General features: G+C 37.0%; 1 protein-coding gene across 2 annotated transcripts in view; it reads left to right on the top strand.

Annotated features, from left to right (window-relative positions):
• The window catches only part of LOC134754799 (E3 SUMO-protein ligase RanBP2-like), a 34,681-nt gene extending 16,452 nt beyond the window's left edge, over positions 1 to 18,229 (top strand). The window contains exons 4-12 of one of the 2 annotated variants that reach the window (XM_063691164.1): positions 1,556 to 1,698; positions 6,829 to 8,063; positions 8,753 to 8,943; positions 10,225 to 10,365; positions 11,537 to 11,734; positions 12,781 to 13,107; positions 13,388 to 13,585; positions 15,389 to 15,511; positions 16,995 to 18,229. In XM_063691164.1, the coding sequence (XP_063547234.1) occupies positions 1,556 to 1,698; positions 6,829 to 8,063; positions 8,753 to 8,943; positions 10,225 to 10,365; positions 11,537 to 11,734; positions 12,781 to 13,107; positions 13,388 to 13,585; positions 15,389 to 15,511; positions 16,995 to 17,042 (2,604 nt within the window). In that variant the 3' untranslated portion in view covers positions 17,043 to 18,229. The remainder of the gene's footprint in view (positions 1 to 1,555; positions 1,699 to 6,828; positions 8,064 to 8,752; positions 8,944 to 10,224; positions 10,366 to 11,536; positions 11,735 to 12,780; positions 13,108 to 13,387; positions 13,586 to 15,388; positions 15,512 to 16,994) is intronic. The other variant, XM_063691165.1, reaches the window with a different exon arrangement.
• The last annotated feature ends 603 nt before the right edge of the window (positions 18,230 to 18,832 follow it).

Raw genomic sequence — 18,832 nt, 5'->3', positions numbered from 1 at the left:
CTTCTCGGGTCAGAGGTGTGGGGTTGGAGCCAGCGTAGCTTTATCACGTATATACTTCTTTCTTGAAATGATCTTTACTTGAAAATAGTTGTATCGTATAACTAGCCTTATGAACCAGCTTTAAAGTTTATAGTTTATGATGGTTCATTATTTTCTTATGTGGGTATTTTTGCACTTTGTAACTTTTCCTCAGTCACCCGTTGACCACAAACGCTGTAAAGGGTTCGAAACGTCGGGATGTATTTTTTAATTTCAATATACAGTACCGGCCAATAACATATCACCTCCATGTTTTTACGGTATAACTTTTTTATATTTGTGAGTGACTTCCACCTCACTGCTTTAGGTAGTCTAGAAGTATTCCTTTGTACGGGCGATAAGAAAAATTGGTCTCATGTAATGGTTTCTTCATAGTTTTTTTTTTATGTATTGTTAACTTCATTTTTTGCTAGAGGTTTTTTTAGTAATATGCTGAGTATCCTATTGTAATTCACAGTATTTCATTGCAATATTCATCATATATTTGTATAAAATGACTAGTAAAATATGCAATCTACAAACTAGCCTATATTGTTTACTCTATACAAGCTCATACAAAAACACTCAAAGGTGATATATTATTGGCCGGTACTGTACGCGATATAATCCGTTTTCATAGTTTTATATTAATTTATGACCAAAATTCTATCTAAATTTTCTACTATTAGCACGTAGGTAATAATAATTAATAAGCGCGGCTCGGAACGAGTGTCACTTCTGTTATTACTTATTTGTTGGTCATACATAATCTTTCAGTACTACCAAATCGTAATTCCTCCCGCGATAACGATGTATGTATGATACACAGTTAGGACGCTCAAGTTCGCGCTAAATGACAATCAAACTTAGCATTCCAACGTCAGGTACATTTATGCCATTTATGGTAGACAAGTAGACCTTCCCCAAAATAGATATATGGAAGTCTAAGGAAAAAACGTGCCTCGAAAATCACGAAAATTTGATTCTCGATCAGATGGCGCCACTAGTTTTGGCCTACTCTCTTATAGAGGGCGTTGACGGTTTCGTTTGTTATTTATAATTTTAACGCATACCAGTGAAAGAACATGGGTCAAAATCATATAAAAGTAATTAATGCAAATAAAAAAATCATTTATCCATATTTATATACATTTTAGCGTATTTTTATAAAACTTCATTTTTAGTTTTAAAGTATGTCGATAGATGGCAGTAAATTTACAGTGGTTACAAAATTTACTATGACAGTACCGCTCTATCTTATTATATCCTCTTTGACATACATAACGCAGTGTCCTTACCTAGGTGAGCGACATCTAATGGCCTGTTTAATGATAAGTGTTTAGTGCGGGTTCATACATCCGCTACTACATATGTATATTGTATGTATTAAACGCAAGGTACGAACGAATGTACGAAGTCGCACTAATCACTAATCAATGTGTAAACAGACCCTTAGGCATTCAACTCTCGCATCCATATTGAACATTAAATTGTGATATATAGAATTTATGTTTAAGTATTGTTTTTTTATGTACAGGTGAAAGTAGTAACAGGTGAAGAAGATGAATGTGAGCTTTTTGCACACAGAGCCAAATTGTTGATATTTGTTTCTGGTGAATGGAAAGAAAGAGGACTTGGTACAGTTAAAATCCTAAAGCACAAGCATACATCCAAATTGAGGTAATATTACGTTCTACGAGTAGGTATAATATTTACAAACAATAATTTTACAACATTAATACAATTAGTACTATGCCTTATGGGAAACGGTCGAAGAGATAGTTCAGATCCGGAAACCGCTACCAATTTTTAGTATGTTGTTGGGCATGGTACTGGGTCTCCAAAACTGCCGGGAGACAGCGGCGCCGACCATCTACTACAGCGGAATGATGTCATCAAAATGACTCCCGCCTCGTTGCGAATATTGCATTTTGCACCCAAACTATGCATTGCACATACACGTGTGGGGTATTAAACGAAAGCCAATGAAATATTATATATTTCACGAATACACTATGTACCAAAATATACAATAGTTTAAGAGAAATTTAAAAATAAATAAAAATGATGAAAATAAAATTTCGATTATTTTGGTTTTTCAACCAAACCAAAAGCCGGACGTTAAACCAATGTACTACAAAATTAAAGCGGATGTCTCAAGCCATACACTGATATTAAAATAATCAAAATCAGACCAAAAATGTAAAAAATATGCATCAAAATGTAGGTATTTGCTAGAACAAATGCATTAAAGTAAAAAAAAACGAAATTGGTCATTTTCAGGATAATTCGCATAAGCTTCTAGTATGTTATTAGCAATATAAAAAGGATCATAAAACTGCTGGGAGACAATCTCTATAGTGCCTGAGTAACAAATAATGGCGTCATACATGTGACCGCTGCCGAAATTTGCAAAATCTAAATTATAACTATACCATGAGTCATACATACAAGTGTGCTATATCAAACGAAAGGTTATTAAATATATTATGATTCGTTAATACATTATTTATAAAAACAATGTATATTTTAGGAGCTACAAACAAAGAAAAACCACTTTTTTGAGAAAAGTTCGTGTATATATATTTTATAGCTCAACTAAAAAGTTATAACAACGTTGTGTCTAATATAAAAGAAACCAGTTATTCAACTATACGTCACGGCTTAAATTTTTAATTTCTGATAAAAACTGTGGAAGTTGTACAAAAAAAAACTAAAGCGCGCCAACAATTCTACATTAATGCGCTCATATTATGCAAAGAATAGTTCTAATTATGGGGTATTAAATGAAAGAACATTACATAAAATACATGAAAACGACATTTTGGAGTGGAATCATAATTAATGAAATGAATTTGAAAAATAAAATAAAAAATAAATATTGACAGAAGCAAGTACAAAATAGGTGTTGAAGTCCCTGACTTCTGAGCCAGTGTTGGCCGAACGTTAATGCCATTGACCATTAACCATTGACGGAAAATGAATTAGTAATGGCCATAATCACGCCTATTTCCCGAAGGGGTAGGCAGAGATCACGGATTTCCACTTGCTACGATCCTGGCATACCTCTTTCGCTTTCTTCACTTTCATAACATTCCTCATACACGCTCGCCGGTTTAGGGTGCTCTTGACCTGGCCTTTCTTCAGGATTTCCCCGATCTGATCAGAGAAAGTCCGCCGAGGTCTGCCCCTTGCAACTCCTGTTTCTACTTCTCCCTTATACACTCTCTTTGTTAGCCTTCTTTCACTCATTCTTTCCACGTGTCCAAACCATCTCAACATACCTTTCTCAATTTTTGTCACTACATCTTCGTTCAGTCTGTTGGCAAGTCCAACAGAACATACTTGTTATATAATGTAGTAACTCCTTTTTACACTCTGTTATTATACTTTTTCTGTTTCCATGTAAACGGATAACAATTAGAATCTATCCTTCACATTCACCTTACAGGTGCTTACATTGTGTGTGCTTTAAATATAATAAATTGTGACCATCAAGACGGGCTTTCCTTCCTCGCCTTACTGAACCAGCCATTCCACCTCACCGCTGAACACAGTCCACACTTTTCCCTTATCACACTGTTCCTAATTCTATCTTGTAATCTCACATCACACATACTTCTCAATGCTCTCATTTCCACTGCATTCACTTGGCTCTGATGCCTTTTCTGCCATACCCAACTTTCGCTACCATACATAAGTGTAGGCACCAACACCCCTCTATGCACAGCCAACCGTGCTTTTTGCGACACCTTCTGGCTGCTCATAAAAGCGTTAAGTGCCCCATTCAAGCGATTTCCAGCATTCACTCTCCTTTCAATGTCTTTATCATGCTTACCGTCCCTAGTGAACAAGGTTCCCAGATACACAAACTTTCAATGGCCATTAATATTAATTTATTTCAAACCATTGACAATTAAAACGAACTAATGGTTAATGGCTTCACAAACCATTAACAACTAAATCAATTTTTAATGAAAATTAAAAATGTCATTGATAATTAACAATTAACAAGAAGAAATATCATAATTTTTATAAAGGCGTCCAAGGGATCAAAGGTCTGCAAGACTGAACTTGTAAAAGTTTTGAGTATGTATTACTCATCCTCCTTATGAACCCTGGCAGTACCTAGTGGAACTTAGGTTTGGTGCAGCATAGGCACGTGCTGTTTTGACTGGTCTTGATGAGCATTTAGGAGAGCAGTACCCATGATAGAGATGATGCTAAACCCTGGTAGTACCTAGTGGAACTAAGGTTTGGTTGACATATCAGTCAAATTTGACAATTTGACAGTTTTTGTCATTTTCAGTGAAAATTATCTTTTTGGGATAGAATTTAGCACCAAGTAACATTGTTGTGTAGATTTATACAATCTGTCAAAATTGACATTTTGTGTCATTTTTGACAGTTTTGGATCCCAGATCGAAACGGCTTGTCCAATTTTGATAGGACCTTCAACATTAGTCATGGGATGGAAAATGTAGTTTAACACATCTGTCAAAACTGTCAAAATTGACAGTTTGACAGTTTTTGTCATTTTTAGTGAAAATTAACATGTTTTGTTAGTTTGGTACTAAGTGACATAGTTTAGTGTTATTTGACACATCAGCCAAATTTGACAGATTGACAGTTTTTGTCATTTTCAGTGAAAATTATCTTTTTGTGATATAATTTAGCACCAAGTGACATTGTTAAGTGTAGATTTATACTATCTGTCAAAATTGACATTTTGTGACATTTTCACAGGTTTGGATCCCAAATAAACGGTTTGTCCGATTTTGATAGGACCTTCAACATTAGTCATGGGATGAAAAATGTAGTTTGACGCATCTGTCAAAACTGTCAAAATTGACAGTTTGACAGTTTTTGTCATTTTTAGTGAAAATTAACATGTTTTGTTAAAGTTTGGTATTAAGTGACATAGTTTAGTGTTGTTTGACATATCAGTCAAATTTGACATATTGGCAGTTTTTGTCATTTTCAGTAAAAAATATATTTCAACAATGTCACTTGGTGCTAAATTCTATCCCAAAAAGATAATTTTCACTGAAAATGACAAAAACTGTCAATCTGTCAAATTTGACTGATATATCAACCAAACCTTAGTTCCACTAGGTACTGCCAGGGTTTAGCATCAGCTCTATCATGGATACTGCTCTCCGAAGTGCTCATCAAGACATGTATGTTGCAACATGGTTGCACCAAACCTGAATTCCACTAGGTAGTAGGTACTGCTACTACTGCCAGGGTTCAGTCAGGGTCATTTTGCTGTCTCATTTTAAAATATCACGAATTTAATTTTATTAAACGTTAATGCAATTGAGAGTAATCCTAATTGATTTTTTGAAACTTTAATGAATTTGATTCGAATTAACTTTAATGCAATTGGTTAATGGCGGAACTAATGGTTAATGCAATTGATCAATGGTTAATTAAAATTAACAATTACGGCCAACACTGTTCTGAGCTAGGTATAAAAAAGAGTCCTCTCCCAGACAATAGAAATAGGCAGAATTTGCTGTCTACGTGTAATGTATTGTTTACATGGAACTACTGAACTGATTTTGATAAATGAGGCGTCAATTTATTCGCCTTTGCATCCCAGGTGCACAAAACTTAAATTTTAACTCACTTTCAAAGGAGGAGATTAGGTACGAAACGAAACCATTGTTTTGCTTATTTATCAAATAAATTCATTTTATAAATTATAATTCCACTCCAAAACATCGTTTTCATGTGTTTTATGTAATGTTCTTTCATTTAATACCCGATAATTAGGACTATTCTTTGCATAATATGAGCGCATTAAGGTAGAATTGTTGGCGCGCTTTAATTTTTTTTTGTACCACTTCCAGTTTTTATCAGAAATTAAAAATTTAAGCCGTGACGTATAGTTGAATTACTGGTTTCTTTTATATTAGACACAACGTTGTAATAACGTTTTTAGTTGAGCTATAAAATATATATACACGAACTTTTCTCAAAAAAAGTGGTTTTTCTTTGTTTGTAGCTCCTAAAATATATATTGTTTTTATAAATAATGTATTAACGAATCATAAAATATTTAATAACCTTCGTTTAATATAGCACACTTGTATGTATGACTCATGGTGTAGTTATAATTTAGGTTTTGCAAATTACGGCTTCGGTCACATGTATGACGCCATTATTTGTTATTCAGGCAGTATAGAGATTGTCTCCCAGCAGTTTTATGATCCTTTTTATATTGCTAATAACATACTTATGCAGATTATCCTGAAAATGACCAATTTTGATTTTTTTAACTTTAATGCATTTGTTCTAGCAAATACATACAGTTTGATGCATAATTTTCACATTTTTGGTCTGATTTTGATTATTTTGATATCAGTGTATGGCTTGAGACATCAGCTTTAATTTTGTAGTACATTGCTTTAACGTCCGACTTTTGGTTTGGTTGAAAAACCAAAATAATCGAATTTTTTTTTCATCATTTTTATTTATTTTTAAATTTCTCTTAATCTATTGTCTATTTTGGTACATAGTGCATTAGTGAAATATATAATATTTTATTGGCTTTCGTTTAATACCCCACACGTGTATGTGCAATGCATAGTTTGGGTGCAAAATGCAATATTCGCAACGAGGCGGGGGTCATTTTGATGACGTCATTCCGCTGAAGTAGATGGCCGGCGCCGCTGTCTCCCGGCAGTTTTAGAGACCCAGTACCATGCCCAACAACATACTAAAATTTGGTAGCGGTTTCCGGATCTGAACTATATTCCCATAAGGCAGCAAATGAATCATTTACTAACCATAAGTGTTTTTCAGAGTCGTTATGAGGCGTGAGCAAGTCTTCAAGATATGTTTAAATCATGCACTGACTCCAGATATAACTTACAACCTTAAAGACGAAAAAAATTGGATATTTGCTGCTAATGATTTCAGCGAAGGAGAATTAACTGTGCAACGTTTTTGCTTGAAGTTCAAAACGAAAGAAATTGCCATGCAGTTTAAAGACGCTGTGGACAAAGCGAGAGACGGGAAGAGTAATAAAATACAGCAAAATCAAAATATTTCTGTTAAAAGTGATACTGACGATGATGATGTGGAATTTATTACTGAAACACAGTCCAACTCGGAAGAAAAGAATAAAGCATTGGAACTAATGTTACCAGAGAATTTCTTTTTATATAAAAATAAGGACCCTTGTCGTGGTTGCCGTGGTTGCGACGACAGCAAAGATTCGACAACCCAAGCCCCAAAGAGTAACATTGCCATGAGTGCTTTTACTGCTCCGACAACATTCGCTAGTCCGCTTAAGATACCAACCGAAAACAATGCTGTCTTTACTCCAGATAAAGTAAATGCAACTAAAACTGCTAACACTTTTGAACAGCCTGCTTTTTCTCAATCAACCATTTCTACTACTGATACTATTCAGAAACCGAAATTAGTTCCTGCAGACAACTCCACTTCAATATTCAGAACAACAATGCTCAACTCTTCTATTCTCCCTGGGTTGCAAACAAGCACTACTAGCGGAACGCAATCAGATCCTCAATCAATATTTGCTACTGCAAATTCCAACTTGTCGTCAAACAATTCAACTTTGTTTGGGTTTAAACCAAATAATAACGGCAATATCGAGGCGAAGTCTATATTCGGGGCAGCCGTTAATGTCAAACTAAATGACGGCCAAAAGCTAGATGGAAAATCAATTTTTGGGTTTTCGAGTGGTATGACGAATGAAAAACCTTTTAATTTGTTCAATCAAAATGATGGCAAGATATTTGTCATGGCAAACGACGCCGTTAAATCAGATAAAACATCAGCATTTGCCTCGGTAGATGCACCAAATTATTTTGGCAATGGCAAGAATGCTTGGAGCTTTGATCCTAAAACTGACTCTAAAGCGTCAGGAGACAGTAACAGTGAGCTTGTCAAACTATTAAATACACCAAACGAAGACAAAAATACGACTAATCCTGCCCCGAAAACATTAGGCTCAGATAGTTTATTGTCTTTTAGTGCTTTTAAAAGCCAACCTGAACTAAAGTTCCAAAGTAAGTATTAACTGTTTAAATTCAAATATGTATATCAAGCGAAAAAACACGCCTGTTTAATTTCTACTTACATAGAATGTCTGTTAAATGTTTTTGTTTGAATGTGTTTTTGTGATGAAAAAATACTATAAAAAATAAACTGCTAGAAAAGCCAGAAATCGAGGAAAACTTTTCCCATACATTTTTGTATGAAAATATATATACTTTTCCTCGATTTGTGGCTTTTCGAGCCGGTTTTTTTTTTTGGTCCCATACAAGCTTTTGATTCTGGATAGGAATGGGATCGATTGTCATCGAAAAAAAGTTTGTCAAAAATGACATTTTTCTCGCAACCTGTATGTTTTTTCCAAAATCTGTAAACGCCAATCTTTATTCATTTGAAATCGAGGTAAGGTCTTCTAAGACCGTTTTCGCGTAGCAGCACGGGATCTGGTAGCTACCTTGGGTATTCGAGCGATAGAGGCAAATAGATGAAGGAATGATCGAACTAGTTTGCGGTTATCTTAGATCACAGATAGCGGAGACATAAACATAAACCATACGCTACATACTAATGTATATGCTAATGTATGTGTAATAATGCTAATGACAGGCCTCAAAAGCGCCCTCTGCAGTGAGCAATTGGAAGTTTTAAGTCCTATTCAGAAATATTTTTGTTTTCATTCACTATACGACTATATTGTTTTTAGAAAACCCTGATTTCAAATGGGAAGGTGCTGGTCAGCAGTTGTTCGTACAGGCGCCGAAAACAAACAGTACCAGCGATGCAGACAACGAAGTGGATACCGGCAACGGAGCGGAGGAAGAGTACGACCCGCATTACGAGCCCATTGTCCCCCTGCCCGACAAAATTACCGTGACCACGGGCGAGGAGGACGAGGTATGTCCTACTTTTGTACCCGGGTGAAGCAACTTTTTGTTGTCACTCGTTGCCATGGTTACGTTCTTAAAACTTCGATTTTATGGTAATTAAAATAACCAAACATGCATTTTTGTGGCAGATATAAGGCCTTTCCACTGAGCTACCACTAATAAGCACGTTTGTGGATGTTTATACAACATTCCGTCTAACAAACTGTGCTAATATTGTCCCCTGGCTGACGGGACACAATAACAACAAGAAATAGTTGATTCACCCACCTATGACATGTACAAAAATAAATAAATGTGCCTAATATTTAATTACCTATGTTACCTACATGTAAATATTAATTGTACCTATACTAACACACTGGACCACGGTCTGCAATAAATATTTCAATTTCAATTTCAATATAATATTTTTAATACGTATATAGGTGCTACTTTACGTAGCTGTTTAGCGTGCGGAAAGTTGGTTTTCGCGAACTAGTGCTTTTTACTTTTCCAATTTTTTAAATTTATACTTGTTCCAATTCATGACTACTTATTGATAAGTGTTTAGTTTCCTTTAAACGTCGTAATAAACATAAAAACCTACTGTTAATGTAAGAATACGAAAAATATACATATTTCATACTTTATTACTTACCTCTTCATTATTATAACACGTCTATTTTTTTTATATTGAATATTGAAAAACCGTTCTTAATAAGTTGTCTGAATGGAACGGAACGCCTGTCAAAGAAGAGGCGTTTTTTCTTTCTGCTTTAAGTTTCCAAAGGCAACATTCGATATTGTTTTTAAAAATGTACGATACACAAATAATCGTAATTAACGATATTTGGGTAATAATAGTACAATGTTTTATATTTACAATTGTTTCTGTCTTATAGGACATGCATTTAAAAAAAAACATTGAAGTGGGTTTAATAATAATAACACCCAGCTAAAAAAAACACCTTCATAATGTCAATGTCAATGATGTCACAGAATTAATAATATAAAAGTTTCGAATTCCTTCCTTGTTGTTTTTCTTATTTTTTTGCAACTGTGTTAAAAAACGTCGTTCGATACACGTGCGGAAATGTCATTCTTCACTCGTCCCGAGTCTTGCCACTCGCCTACGGCTCGTGGCAAGATATTTCGGTACTCGTGAAGTAATGGCATGCTTTCCGCACTAGCATCGAAATGTACTATTCCATATTCTGTATGTTCGTTGTAAATGTTATCTTAATGCGAAGCGTACTGTTGTAGTAACACATTTTATATTATTGTATACCGATGTATTCTGTCATACCAGGAGAAGTTGTTTGGAAGGCGTTGTAAGCTGTTCAGATACAATGACGCCACCCGCGAATGGAAGGAACGAGGCGTTGGAGAACTAAAAATATTGTATCACCCTGTGAAGAAGACTTACCGACTGCTGTTTAGACGTGAACAGGTGTGTGTACTTTTAAATGTTGTCTTCGTTTACATATTATGTATATTATTTAACCCTCAGAGCATAGAATAGTAGAGAGAAGGCTAATCGCCGGTGGCCGCGTCGCTGTTGTTAGCTCAATGGGCCAATAGCATACACTGCCGCTAGTTCACCCTCAGTTGTTACCGAGTGTGCACGAATGCTAACACACAGATAAATCCGTTTTTATCCGAAATGACAAATTGTACAAACATTGTATTGCTTACCTATTCTTATATTGTAATGCATTGTACTGTAATTTGACGACCATTACGAGATACCTAGGTATAACTAGCCATATTGACATCTTTTTCGTAACCATGCTATTAGAGCGACGTCTGTTCGCCACGGGCACAGTACACCTGCCAGGCTTGTGGGCGTGTTTGCCGCTCCCGTATTGGCCTGCACAGCCATGGAAAATGTTGTCGCCCTACCTGACACTGTTTCTACTGTCTGCAATAGACTTTAAGGCCATTGATATTTATTTCCCAACATTTATTTGACTTTATGATGAATTTTTATCTGTATTGACATTTGTATATAATAAGTGACGATCATAATATAAATTCGTATAGATTAAGTTAAAATAATTTATAATGTAATTTAATATTATGAAATAAATAAATCTAAATCATCGTAGTGATTTGATTCATTTCCCATCCAATGGAATCACACTTCACATGTAAATACGATAAATACTATTTGTTTCTAATGAAACAATCACTTCAATAATATTCAACATATTGCATTACATTGCTGCTGAACAAGTTACATTATTGCAAAGCCAAGTGTTTACGCCGCAATGAATATGGTACAAAACGATAGACTCAAATGACAAATTGTCTCATAGTATGATTAGTATAGAGGACCTACCGCGAACTACTTCGTCAAACTTCGTTTATTTGCATCTTTATCACTCATGCGATGCGCGAATGTCTCGTGCTTTGTGTTGGGGTAAAGAACTTGCGAAAGGGCGACAGGCGAACTCAATACAAATTGGCCGGCATGTCCGATCTTCTTATATTCATATATCTGTGATTTAATTAAATAGAATACAGTTTAAAATGAATTAAATATAATAATGTATGCAACTATAACATGGAGATGTAACAAGTATTATAATTTACCTATTTTAATTTGGTTTGGTGGACAGGTACACAAGGCTGTGCTGAACATGCTTATCTTCATGGACCTGGAGTTGCTGCCGATGAGCAAGAGCGATCGCGCGTGGACGTGGGCCGGGCGCAACTACGCGGAGAACGCCGCCGGGGACCAGGAGACGCTTGCCGTGCGGTTCAAAACACTCGACATGGCCACTGAATTCTTCAATAAAGTCGAGGAATGCGTACGGGTATGAGTGTTATGCCGTATTTTTAAGGCATACCTGTAATTTATTTTGTAACACAGTATATCCTATATAAAGGGTGGAAAGACACGACGATCCTTCTCGCAAAGGGGGGTTAGTTTAAGTGATGGAGAATCGATTCGTAATGTTTAGATTTTTGTTACGAACAATTAGTAAAAATATTAAAATTAATTAATCTTCTTCTTAGTGACAACCCTACTATTACTACGTACTATCAACCTACATGTAAGTGTAATGTGACACTTATGTTTACAAAAATATTTGACATAAAATTGACATGACAATTGGCTAGTTGGGTGTGGTGGAGGATATCGTTGTCTGTAGCGTCGTAACGTCTCGGCGGCATTATAATTACACTCCCCGTATAACATAAGCAAATTTAGGTAATCGCGGGCTCCCAAGGGCATTTTGAAAATAGGTTTTTTTCGCGTAATTTGCAATTTATTTGCGTCACGGTTTTATCACGGGTAAAGGTGACAGTCCATTTCCAACCGCAGCTGCATTACTGCAGCGGCCTGAACGCGTCGGTGTTATTGTCAATTTCCATAGTAAAATGAATGACTATATCGATTGCACGTATGGTGATTTTAACGTATTCCCGACCGCAGCTGCACTACTGCTCCGACACGTCGGTGTTATTGTCAATTTCCATAGTAAAATTAATGACAAGGCCGACTGCACATAGCATGGCCATTTTTGCGTATTTAGTGTATTATTGCAACTGCGGCTGCAGACCGCACGTCAAATCTGTCACCTGCACTGAAATGTCTTTAGGTCACAGATATTAGTAGTTCTAAGCAAAGAGGATATAACCAAAAATGTTACTGAACCTAATGAGGGTTGTCACTTGCAGTATTTTGCATTAAAAGTTAACTGCCTATAACTTTAAAACGGTTACGAATATGAGCCTAGTTTATTTAGAGGAAATACAGTACTAAATCCAAACAATCCGCCTTTTGCGGAAAGGATCGTCGTGCCTTTCCACCCTGTATATCGTCGTCTAGTACCCACAACACAAGTTTTTTTTTTAGAAGTTACAAGCTGCAGCAGCACAGGCCGTAAGAGAGGAAAAGGAGGTGAAAGAGAAGCCGAAAGGCATGGCTTTATTGAGGTTACCTAAACATTTACAAGACAGCGCACGCGCTGATAATGCTTTGGCAATGAAAACTGAAACTCAAACTCTAACTGTTGAGGCCGCCGAAGAGACTAAAACGGAGTCTGCTGAACGAGAAGTAACGAAACGTGTTCTCTTCCACGATATGGAGCAACATCAAGAGGCGAACGACGAACAAGCGGAAGGTTACGAACACGAGCAAGTTTATTACCAAGGCGATGACTACGATACGTACTATAATGAGGTAAATGTTTGTCATACTTCAATGAAGGAAGATACACATTTACATTTGGCAGGGTCATATGACATTTAAACCTTTGGGACTTCATTCACAAAATGCCGATCTCTGGGTCTGCAGAATTATCCATATTTAATAGGAATCGGACAATTACAGCAGCCAATACATTGTTTCCTTATCATTGTTTGTATTTGATGCTCAAAGACTGCACTTTATTTATGTTTTTGTGACCGTTTATTCGATTGTTGACGATGTACGGTGGGGTTTAAAGGAGGTTCTGTGACAGGATGAGGAATCCGCCCCGTACTTCTCATGCGACTGCGAGGCGGAGGTGGCGCAGGGCAACGCGATGACGTCGTGTGCGCAGGCGCACGTGCAGGTGCTGTTCGACCACGCCATGTACGCGCCCAAGATCCAGCTCACCAACATGGCCACGGGCGAGCTGGTGGCCGATATGCTCATACATGACGAGACTGACTTTCAGGTAACTCAAATACAATAGAAAACAGTACTGTTCATTTATAAGATAAGTGGTAATATTGTCCATGACACTGGCTGTCGAATAGAAACCATTGAACCCAACGGTTGCCACCGTCAATCGTATTATAAGGTGCCAGCTTTTTCATAGTTCAAAATAAGCTAGCTATGTCGGTTATCTTAGACTGAGAAACTGAAACACAACTTTAGGCAGATAATATGGAGTCATACGCACACACGTCGGCCACGTCGGGTATCCCCACCGACGCAGTAGGGATCCACAACTGCGTAGGGGGCGCCACTAGCACAAATAGAGGGCCTACCGCGAAACACGAAAATAGAAAGTTCGTTATCTGCCTCTCTATCACTCTTGTCTTGCGTATTCGAGCGATAGAGGCGTGCGTGGGGCCGAAGCCAACAGCGCAGAGGCCCTTTAATGCAATTTAATCTAAAAGCAAGGGATACACGTGGCGGATACCATCCCCGAGCGCACAATATGATACATCCGGAGATGGTCCCCGCCAGGTCACAGATTAATAAATGCCAGGTGCAAAGACTATTGCGATCCAGCACTTTTGTGCTGCTATGGGATCTAAGGTCATAAGGCTATTGATATGCAAGTTGGATAGACTGGATAATGGGCTATGGGAGGAGACTAGCGGACACTTGCCGTGACAATTAGTCTCAAAATTGTGAAAGACAGGTAGTGACACAGTGCGACAATAGGGCAACACTTCAGAGCGGCTGTGAGGTTGTCGAGAGGTGAGTCTGCGGTAGCCAGTTCCCGGTAATCCGTTCAGCAGGTCGCCGGCGTTATGACATTTTACACTTCCAACCTGGAGCATAGGTCCCGCTCTTGCGACTCCACTCTGCATGGCGAGGGCCAGATGAAAGGGCCCCCTGGAATAGGGGTCCGCGGTGTCGCCACTCACCGTCAGCTCGCCACAAGCTGACCCCGCGGGGGCACTAATAATATTATTTTTTTACAGGGCACTAATGAGTTCTATCAGGGGGGGTGTCATTTGGCCGGCGCGCCTCCCGGGCAGGCGTGTGGCAGTGGGCTGCCGCTCGGCTCGCACGATAGTCGTGTCAAGTGGCGCTCGCGCAAAATTGAAAATACAAAATGGCTTCGAAACCTAAATCTCGATCTAATCCATATAAAACATCCTTAATTTATTGAAAATTGGTTGCCTGACCTGACCGACATATTTTCAAAGGAATACCTACAGCTGTGGCATACCTACTTCCGTGAGAATCAGACATACTATCTCCGAATAAAAATTTTATGTTCACAGAATCAACGTTTGTAATTCCTACATATTTATCTTGAAAAAAAAAACCGGCCAAGTGCGAGTCGGACTCGCCCACCGAGGGTTCCGTACTTTTTAGTATTTGTTGTTATAGCGGCAACAGAAATACATCATCTGTGAAAATTTTAACTGTCACGGTTCATGAGATACAGCCTGGTGACAGACAGACAGACGGACAGACAGTACTATTAGTTATTCTGTGGTTCTATGTCTGGTTTAATTAATTACCCGTATTAGATTTACACACTGTAGATAAATATATACTTATAGTATACATAGGAAACACCCATGACTCGGGAACAAATATTTGTATTTATCGCACAAATAAGTGCCCTTACCGGGATTCGAACCCAGGAGCATCGGCTTCACATGCAGGGCACGCATCACTACCCACTAGAACAGACCGGTCGTCTAGGTTGGTTGGTTGGTTGGTTGGTTGGTTGGTTGGTTGGTTGGTTGATAGTTAGTAATGTTTCGCGTTGTGTTGTGTATGTCGGCAGGTGTCCGAGGCCACGTGCAGCTGGACCGGCACTGACTACACCAGCAACGACCCGCTTGACACCACCGTCACGCTCGCCTTCCCCGACAGTGAAACAGCGATGCAGTTCTATGAGAGTTGCGAGGTGAGCTACTTACCTATTACCCCTTTTATCTCAATTCAATGGGACATCCCACCAGAATATCCTTTATGCAACGTAAATACATATTCAGACTTTCTTTTAGCTTAAGTACATTGGTTTCCTAGCATTTTCATCCGTATAAAGGTTGTCCCGGAAGTAAAGAAACAACTTTCAAAGTCTTACTGGCCGAAAGTATTATTAAAACAAAACAAAAGTTTTGGTGTCGTTGCATCTACGATTTCGTTATCTGTCATTTGAAGCGGGAATTTCGTTATTGCATATTAGTTTTTCAAAATGAATGATCAGAATATGAAGCACTTGCTAATAGGATTATTCAGAATTGCCTTTATTTTACGAGTCTCATACTAAAAAAGGATATAGTAAAACACTTTCTTCAAGTAGACAAGCTAGTATACATATATAATAATAAGTCTTTATGAAGAAACGGGTGAGATCAGTTTTAAGAAGATTCCGGTTAGAAATAGGACAATCACGGTACATCGAAATATTAACCGAGTTAAATCTCTTTGATAAGACTACTTTAACGTCCGTCAGAGTGGCAGCGGATAAATTATAAGTATCAAAGTCGTCTGTCGCCAGAATGATAAAAGAACGAAGTAGATTTAAAACCATATGAAGGGTACACGGAAAGAACATGTCTAGTCACTTTAGTAACATTTTGAGTAATCGTGGTTTTAAAATTTGGAACCATGTCAAAATGTATGGTAATTCCGTTACTAGGTCTTTTTTAAACTAAAAAATGGTTTTGTTACATCTATTATACAGTGGTAGCAACAGATATACCTAATAGTTCATTAAGAGCTCTACATTTTGAGATGAAAATCTTATTTTCCGAAAAAAGTGACTAGACATGTTCTTTTCATGTACCCTTCATATGTGCAACAAACTGCTTCTAGATATGTAAAGGACCAAGAGGAACATCCCAAAAGAGGTAACCAATAAGTTTATAAGTTAGCTGAAAAAAATACTCAAAGATTTATTGACGATTGAACCTATGTTCCGGCTAAATCCCAATCATGTTCATGAAGGAAACATTTCCGTACAACCATTCATTAATTTCCATTCAGTCGTATAGATGTGACTTAGGACCAAAAAATTATACCAAAAGCCAAATTTTTTTACGAAATACTTTGTATGGCCAAACGAGACGGCTGCAAAATCCTGAACAGCCGTAATGTGACTGGCCGCGAACAATCTCAGATAATAATAAAAAAAGTTGTCGTGGGAGCTAACTCGGTATGAATCTAATAATTTAATTAACTTTGTGACTACTTTCAACCAAAATCATTACTTTTAATGTTTAACCTTTAAACCTTAAATTACATATTTTGAAAATAAATTGGTATCTTTACTTCCGGAACACCCCGTTATGCGTGCCATGTCTGTTTAAATATGTCTTCGAGAGTTATTTTAGGAAAATGTTCATATTAACTTACGTAATTAGTCTCGTTGTATTGTTTTTCAGTCAAATAAAGAACACAATTCCGCTGAAGATGCTGACACAGAAGCGTAAAATAGATTCTTGATCATTCTAACGTAAAAACTAATAGTATTATTGTATAGCCAATTTGAGTTTATATTGATTTGACAATGTGAGTTCCTAAACGGAGCAGAGTTTCTTAGTTTTATGATGTACTTAGATTATAAGCGTTTCTCAATCATTTTATTTAACTGCGACAGTTGTTGAATTCATCTAATTGTCAAAATAATTGTTTGTTATACGTAGACCTTTCCCTATTTGTGTTAAATTGTATCTGTGTGTAGAAACTAGAATACTTAAGCCTTGTGTTAGTACGATAAAACTTGTATAGTTCTTCTATCATAGAACATAGGATTACTTTGAAGTTAATTGTTTTATTTGTTACGGGTTTTCATCTTTGGCGAACAGCAACACAAACTTTGTTTAAATTTGTATAGAATTTTGTCAGTTAACTAAATCAATATCCTTTTGGTGATGTCGAATGCTATGAACTTCATACTTGCTACCAGTTGTAATCGTGACGCCACGGAGGTAAAGCCTGACCAGGAAGGAATATATGATTTTTTTTTTTTTTTTTTTAATTTATTTAATAAGGAAGCAAATTACAGTTTTTTAGATCATTACAAGACCCATCGTAGGCAAAACCTTATGGAGGTTTGTGTGCCGATGGGGAGTTCGAGAATAACATAAAGAAAAACAATATTATATCCTATATCTTATCATAAATATGATTCTTAGTATACATAGCTTGCCACGCGCCATGTTGCGGAATTTCATTAGAACTATTTTTTTTTCATACTATACCACAGATTATATAATAGTTCTTACGAACAGATAGTTATTTCTCAAAGAAAACCTTTGATACCTACACAAAAATACAATGGAGTGGCCTTCAACGCGCCGCTCCCCTCACCGCGCGCGCCGGCACAACGCCAGGGTTGCCGACGCTTCTTTCAAATACTTAGGTTTCTTAGGTTAGGTGTCGTAAAAAACATTACCTACATCTTCGTGTTTTAGATTATAAGTCTAGTTTGAAAGGTAAACAAATCAAATCTGATATAACGTTTCCAACATCTGTAAGTAAATAATGCCTTATACCTAATACTTAGTAAAACTTATAAAAGTGGATTATGATAATAATAGATCAAAATCTTTTAGTGTTTAACGTTATAAGTGTATCACTGTCTTCTTTACCAATATTGGTGTTATAATAGTGTCACTGTCAAACATGTGAGAACAGTAATCTATGTAAGAAAAGTAAAAAAAAAATCCCTTTAAAATCTTAAAAGAAAATAAATTATTTCTGATTGCAAATTGTATTGACTTTTAATAAATACTTATATTGTTTTAGACAGGAGTTTCACACATATACTAATCTATGGTTTCACCACCGACGAGCAAGCCCCTATCAAAGAGAATTGTTTGTAATAGAGAGGTAAAGAAATAAATGTGCCCCGTAGTTTCACTAGTCTGGCCCGTTTCCCGTTTGTTCCTTTGGGCGAGACTCTTCAGTCTGGCGGCCTACCGCGAACCACGTTCGACGTGTTGCCTCTCTGTCGCACTTGTAAATTCCTACGTAAGTACCTAATTGTCGTGACGCTGGCAGAAATAGTTAGAATCTACACACTGATTTAAACTTTCACGATTTTTACTCATTATTATTCACAACGACGGGACTTAATCGCGTAAAACGCGCGTGACCTTGGCAAACTACTCAAACACTAGTGTTCATATATATGCCGATGATATGCAGCTATATTTTTCATTTGACCCAAAAGACACGAAATGTGCTATACAACAAATAAATGAGGATCTAGATGCAA

Source organism: Cydia strobilella, chromosome Z, assembly GCF_947568885.1.
Source record: "Cydia strobilella chromosome Z, ilCydStro3.1, whole genome shotgun sequence".
Taxonomy (NCBI): domain Eukaryota; kingdom Metazoa; phylum Arthropoda; class Insecta; order Lepidoptera; family Tortricidae; genus Cydia; species Cydia strobilella.
This window is presented reverse-complemented; position numbering and strand designations above follow the sequence as displayed.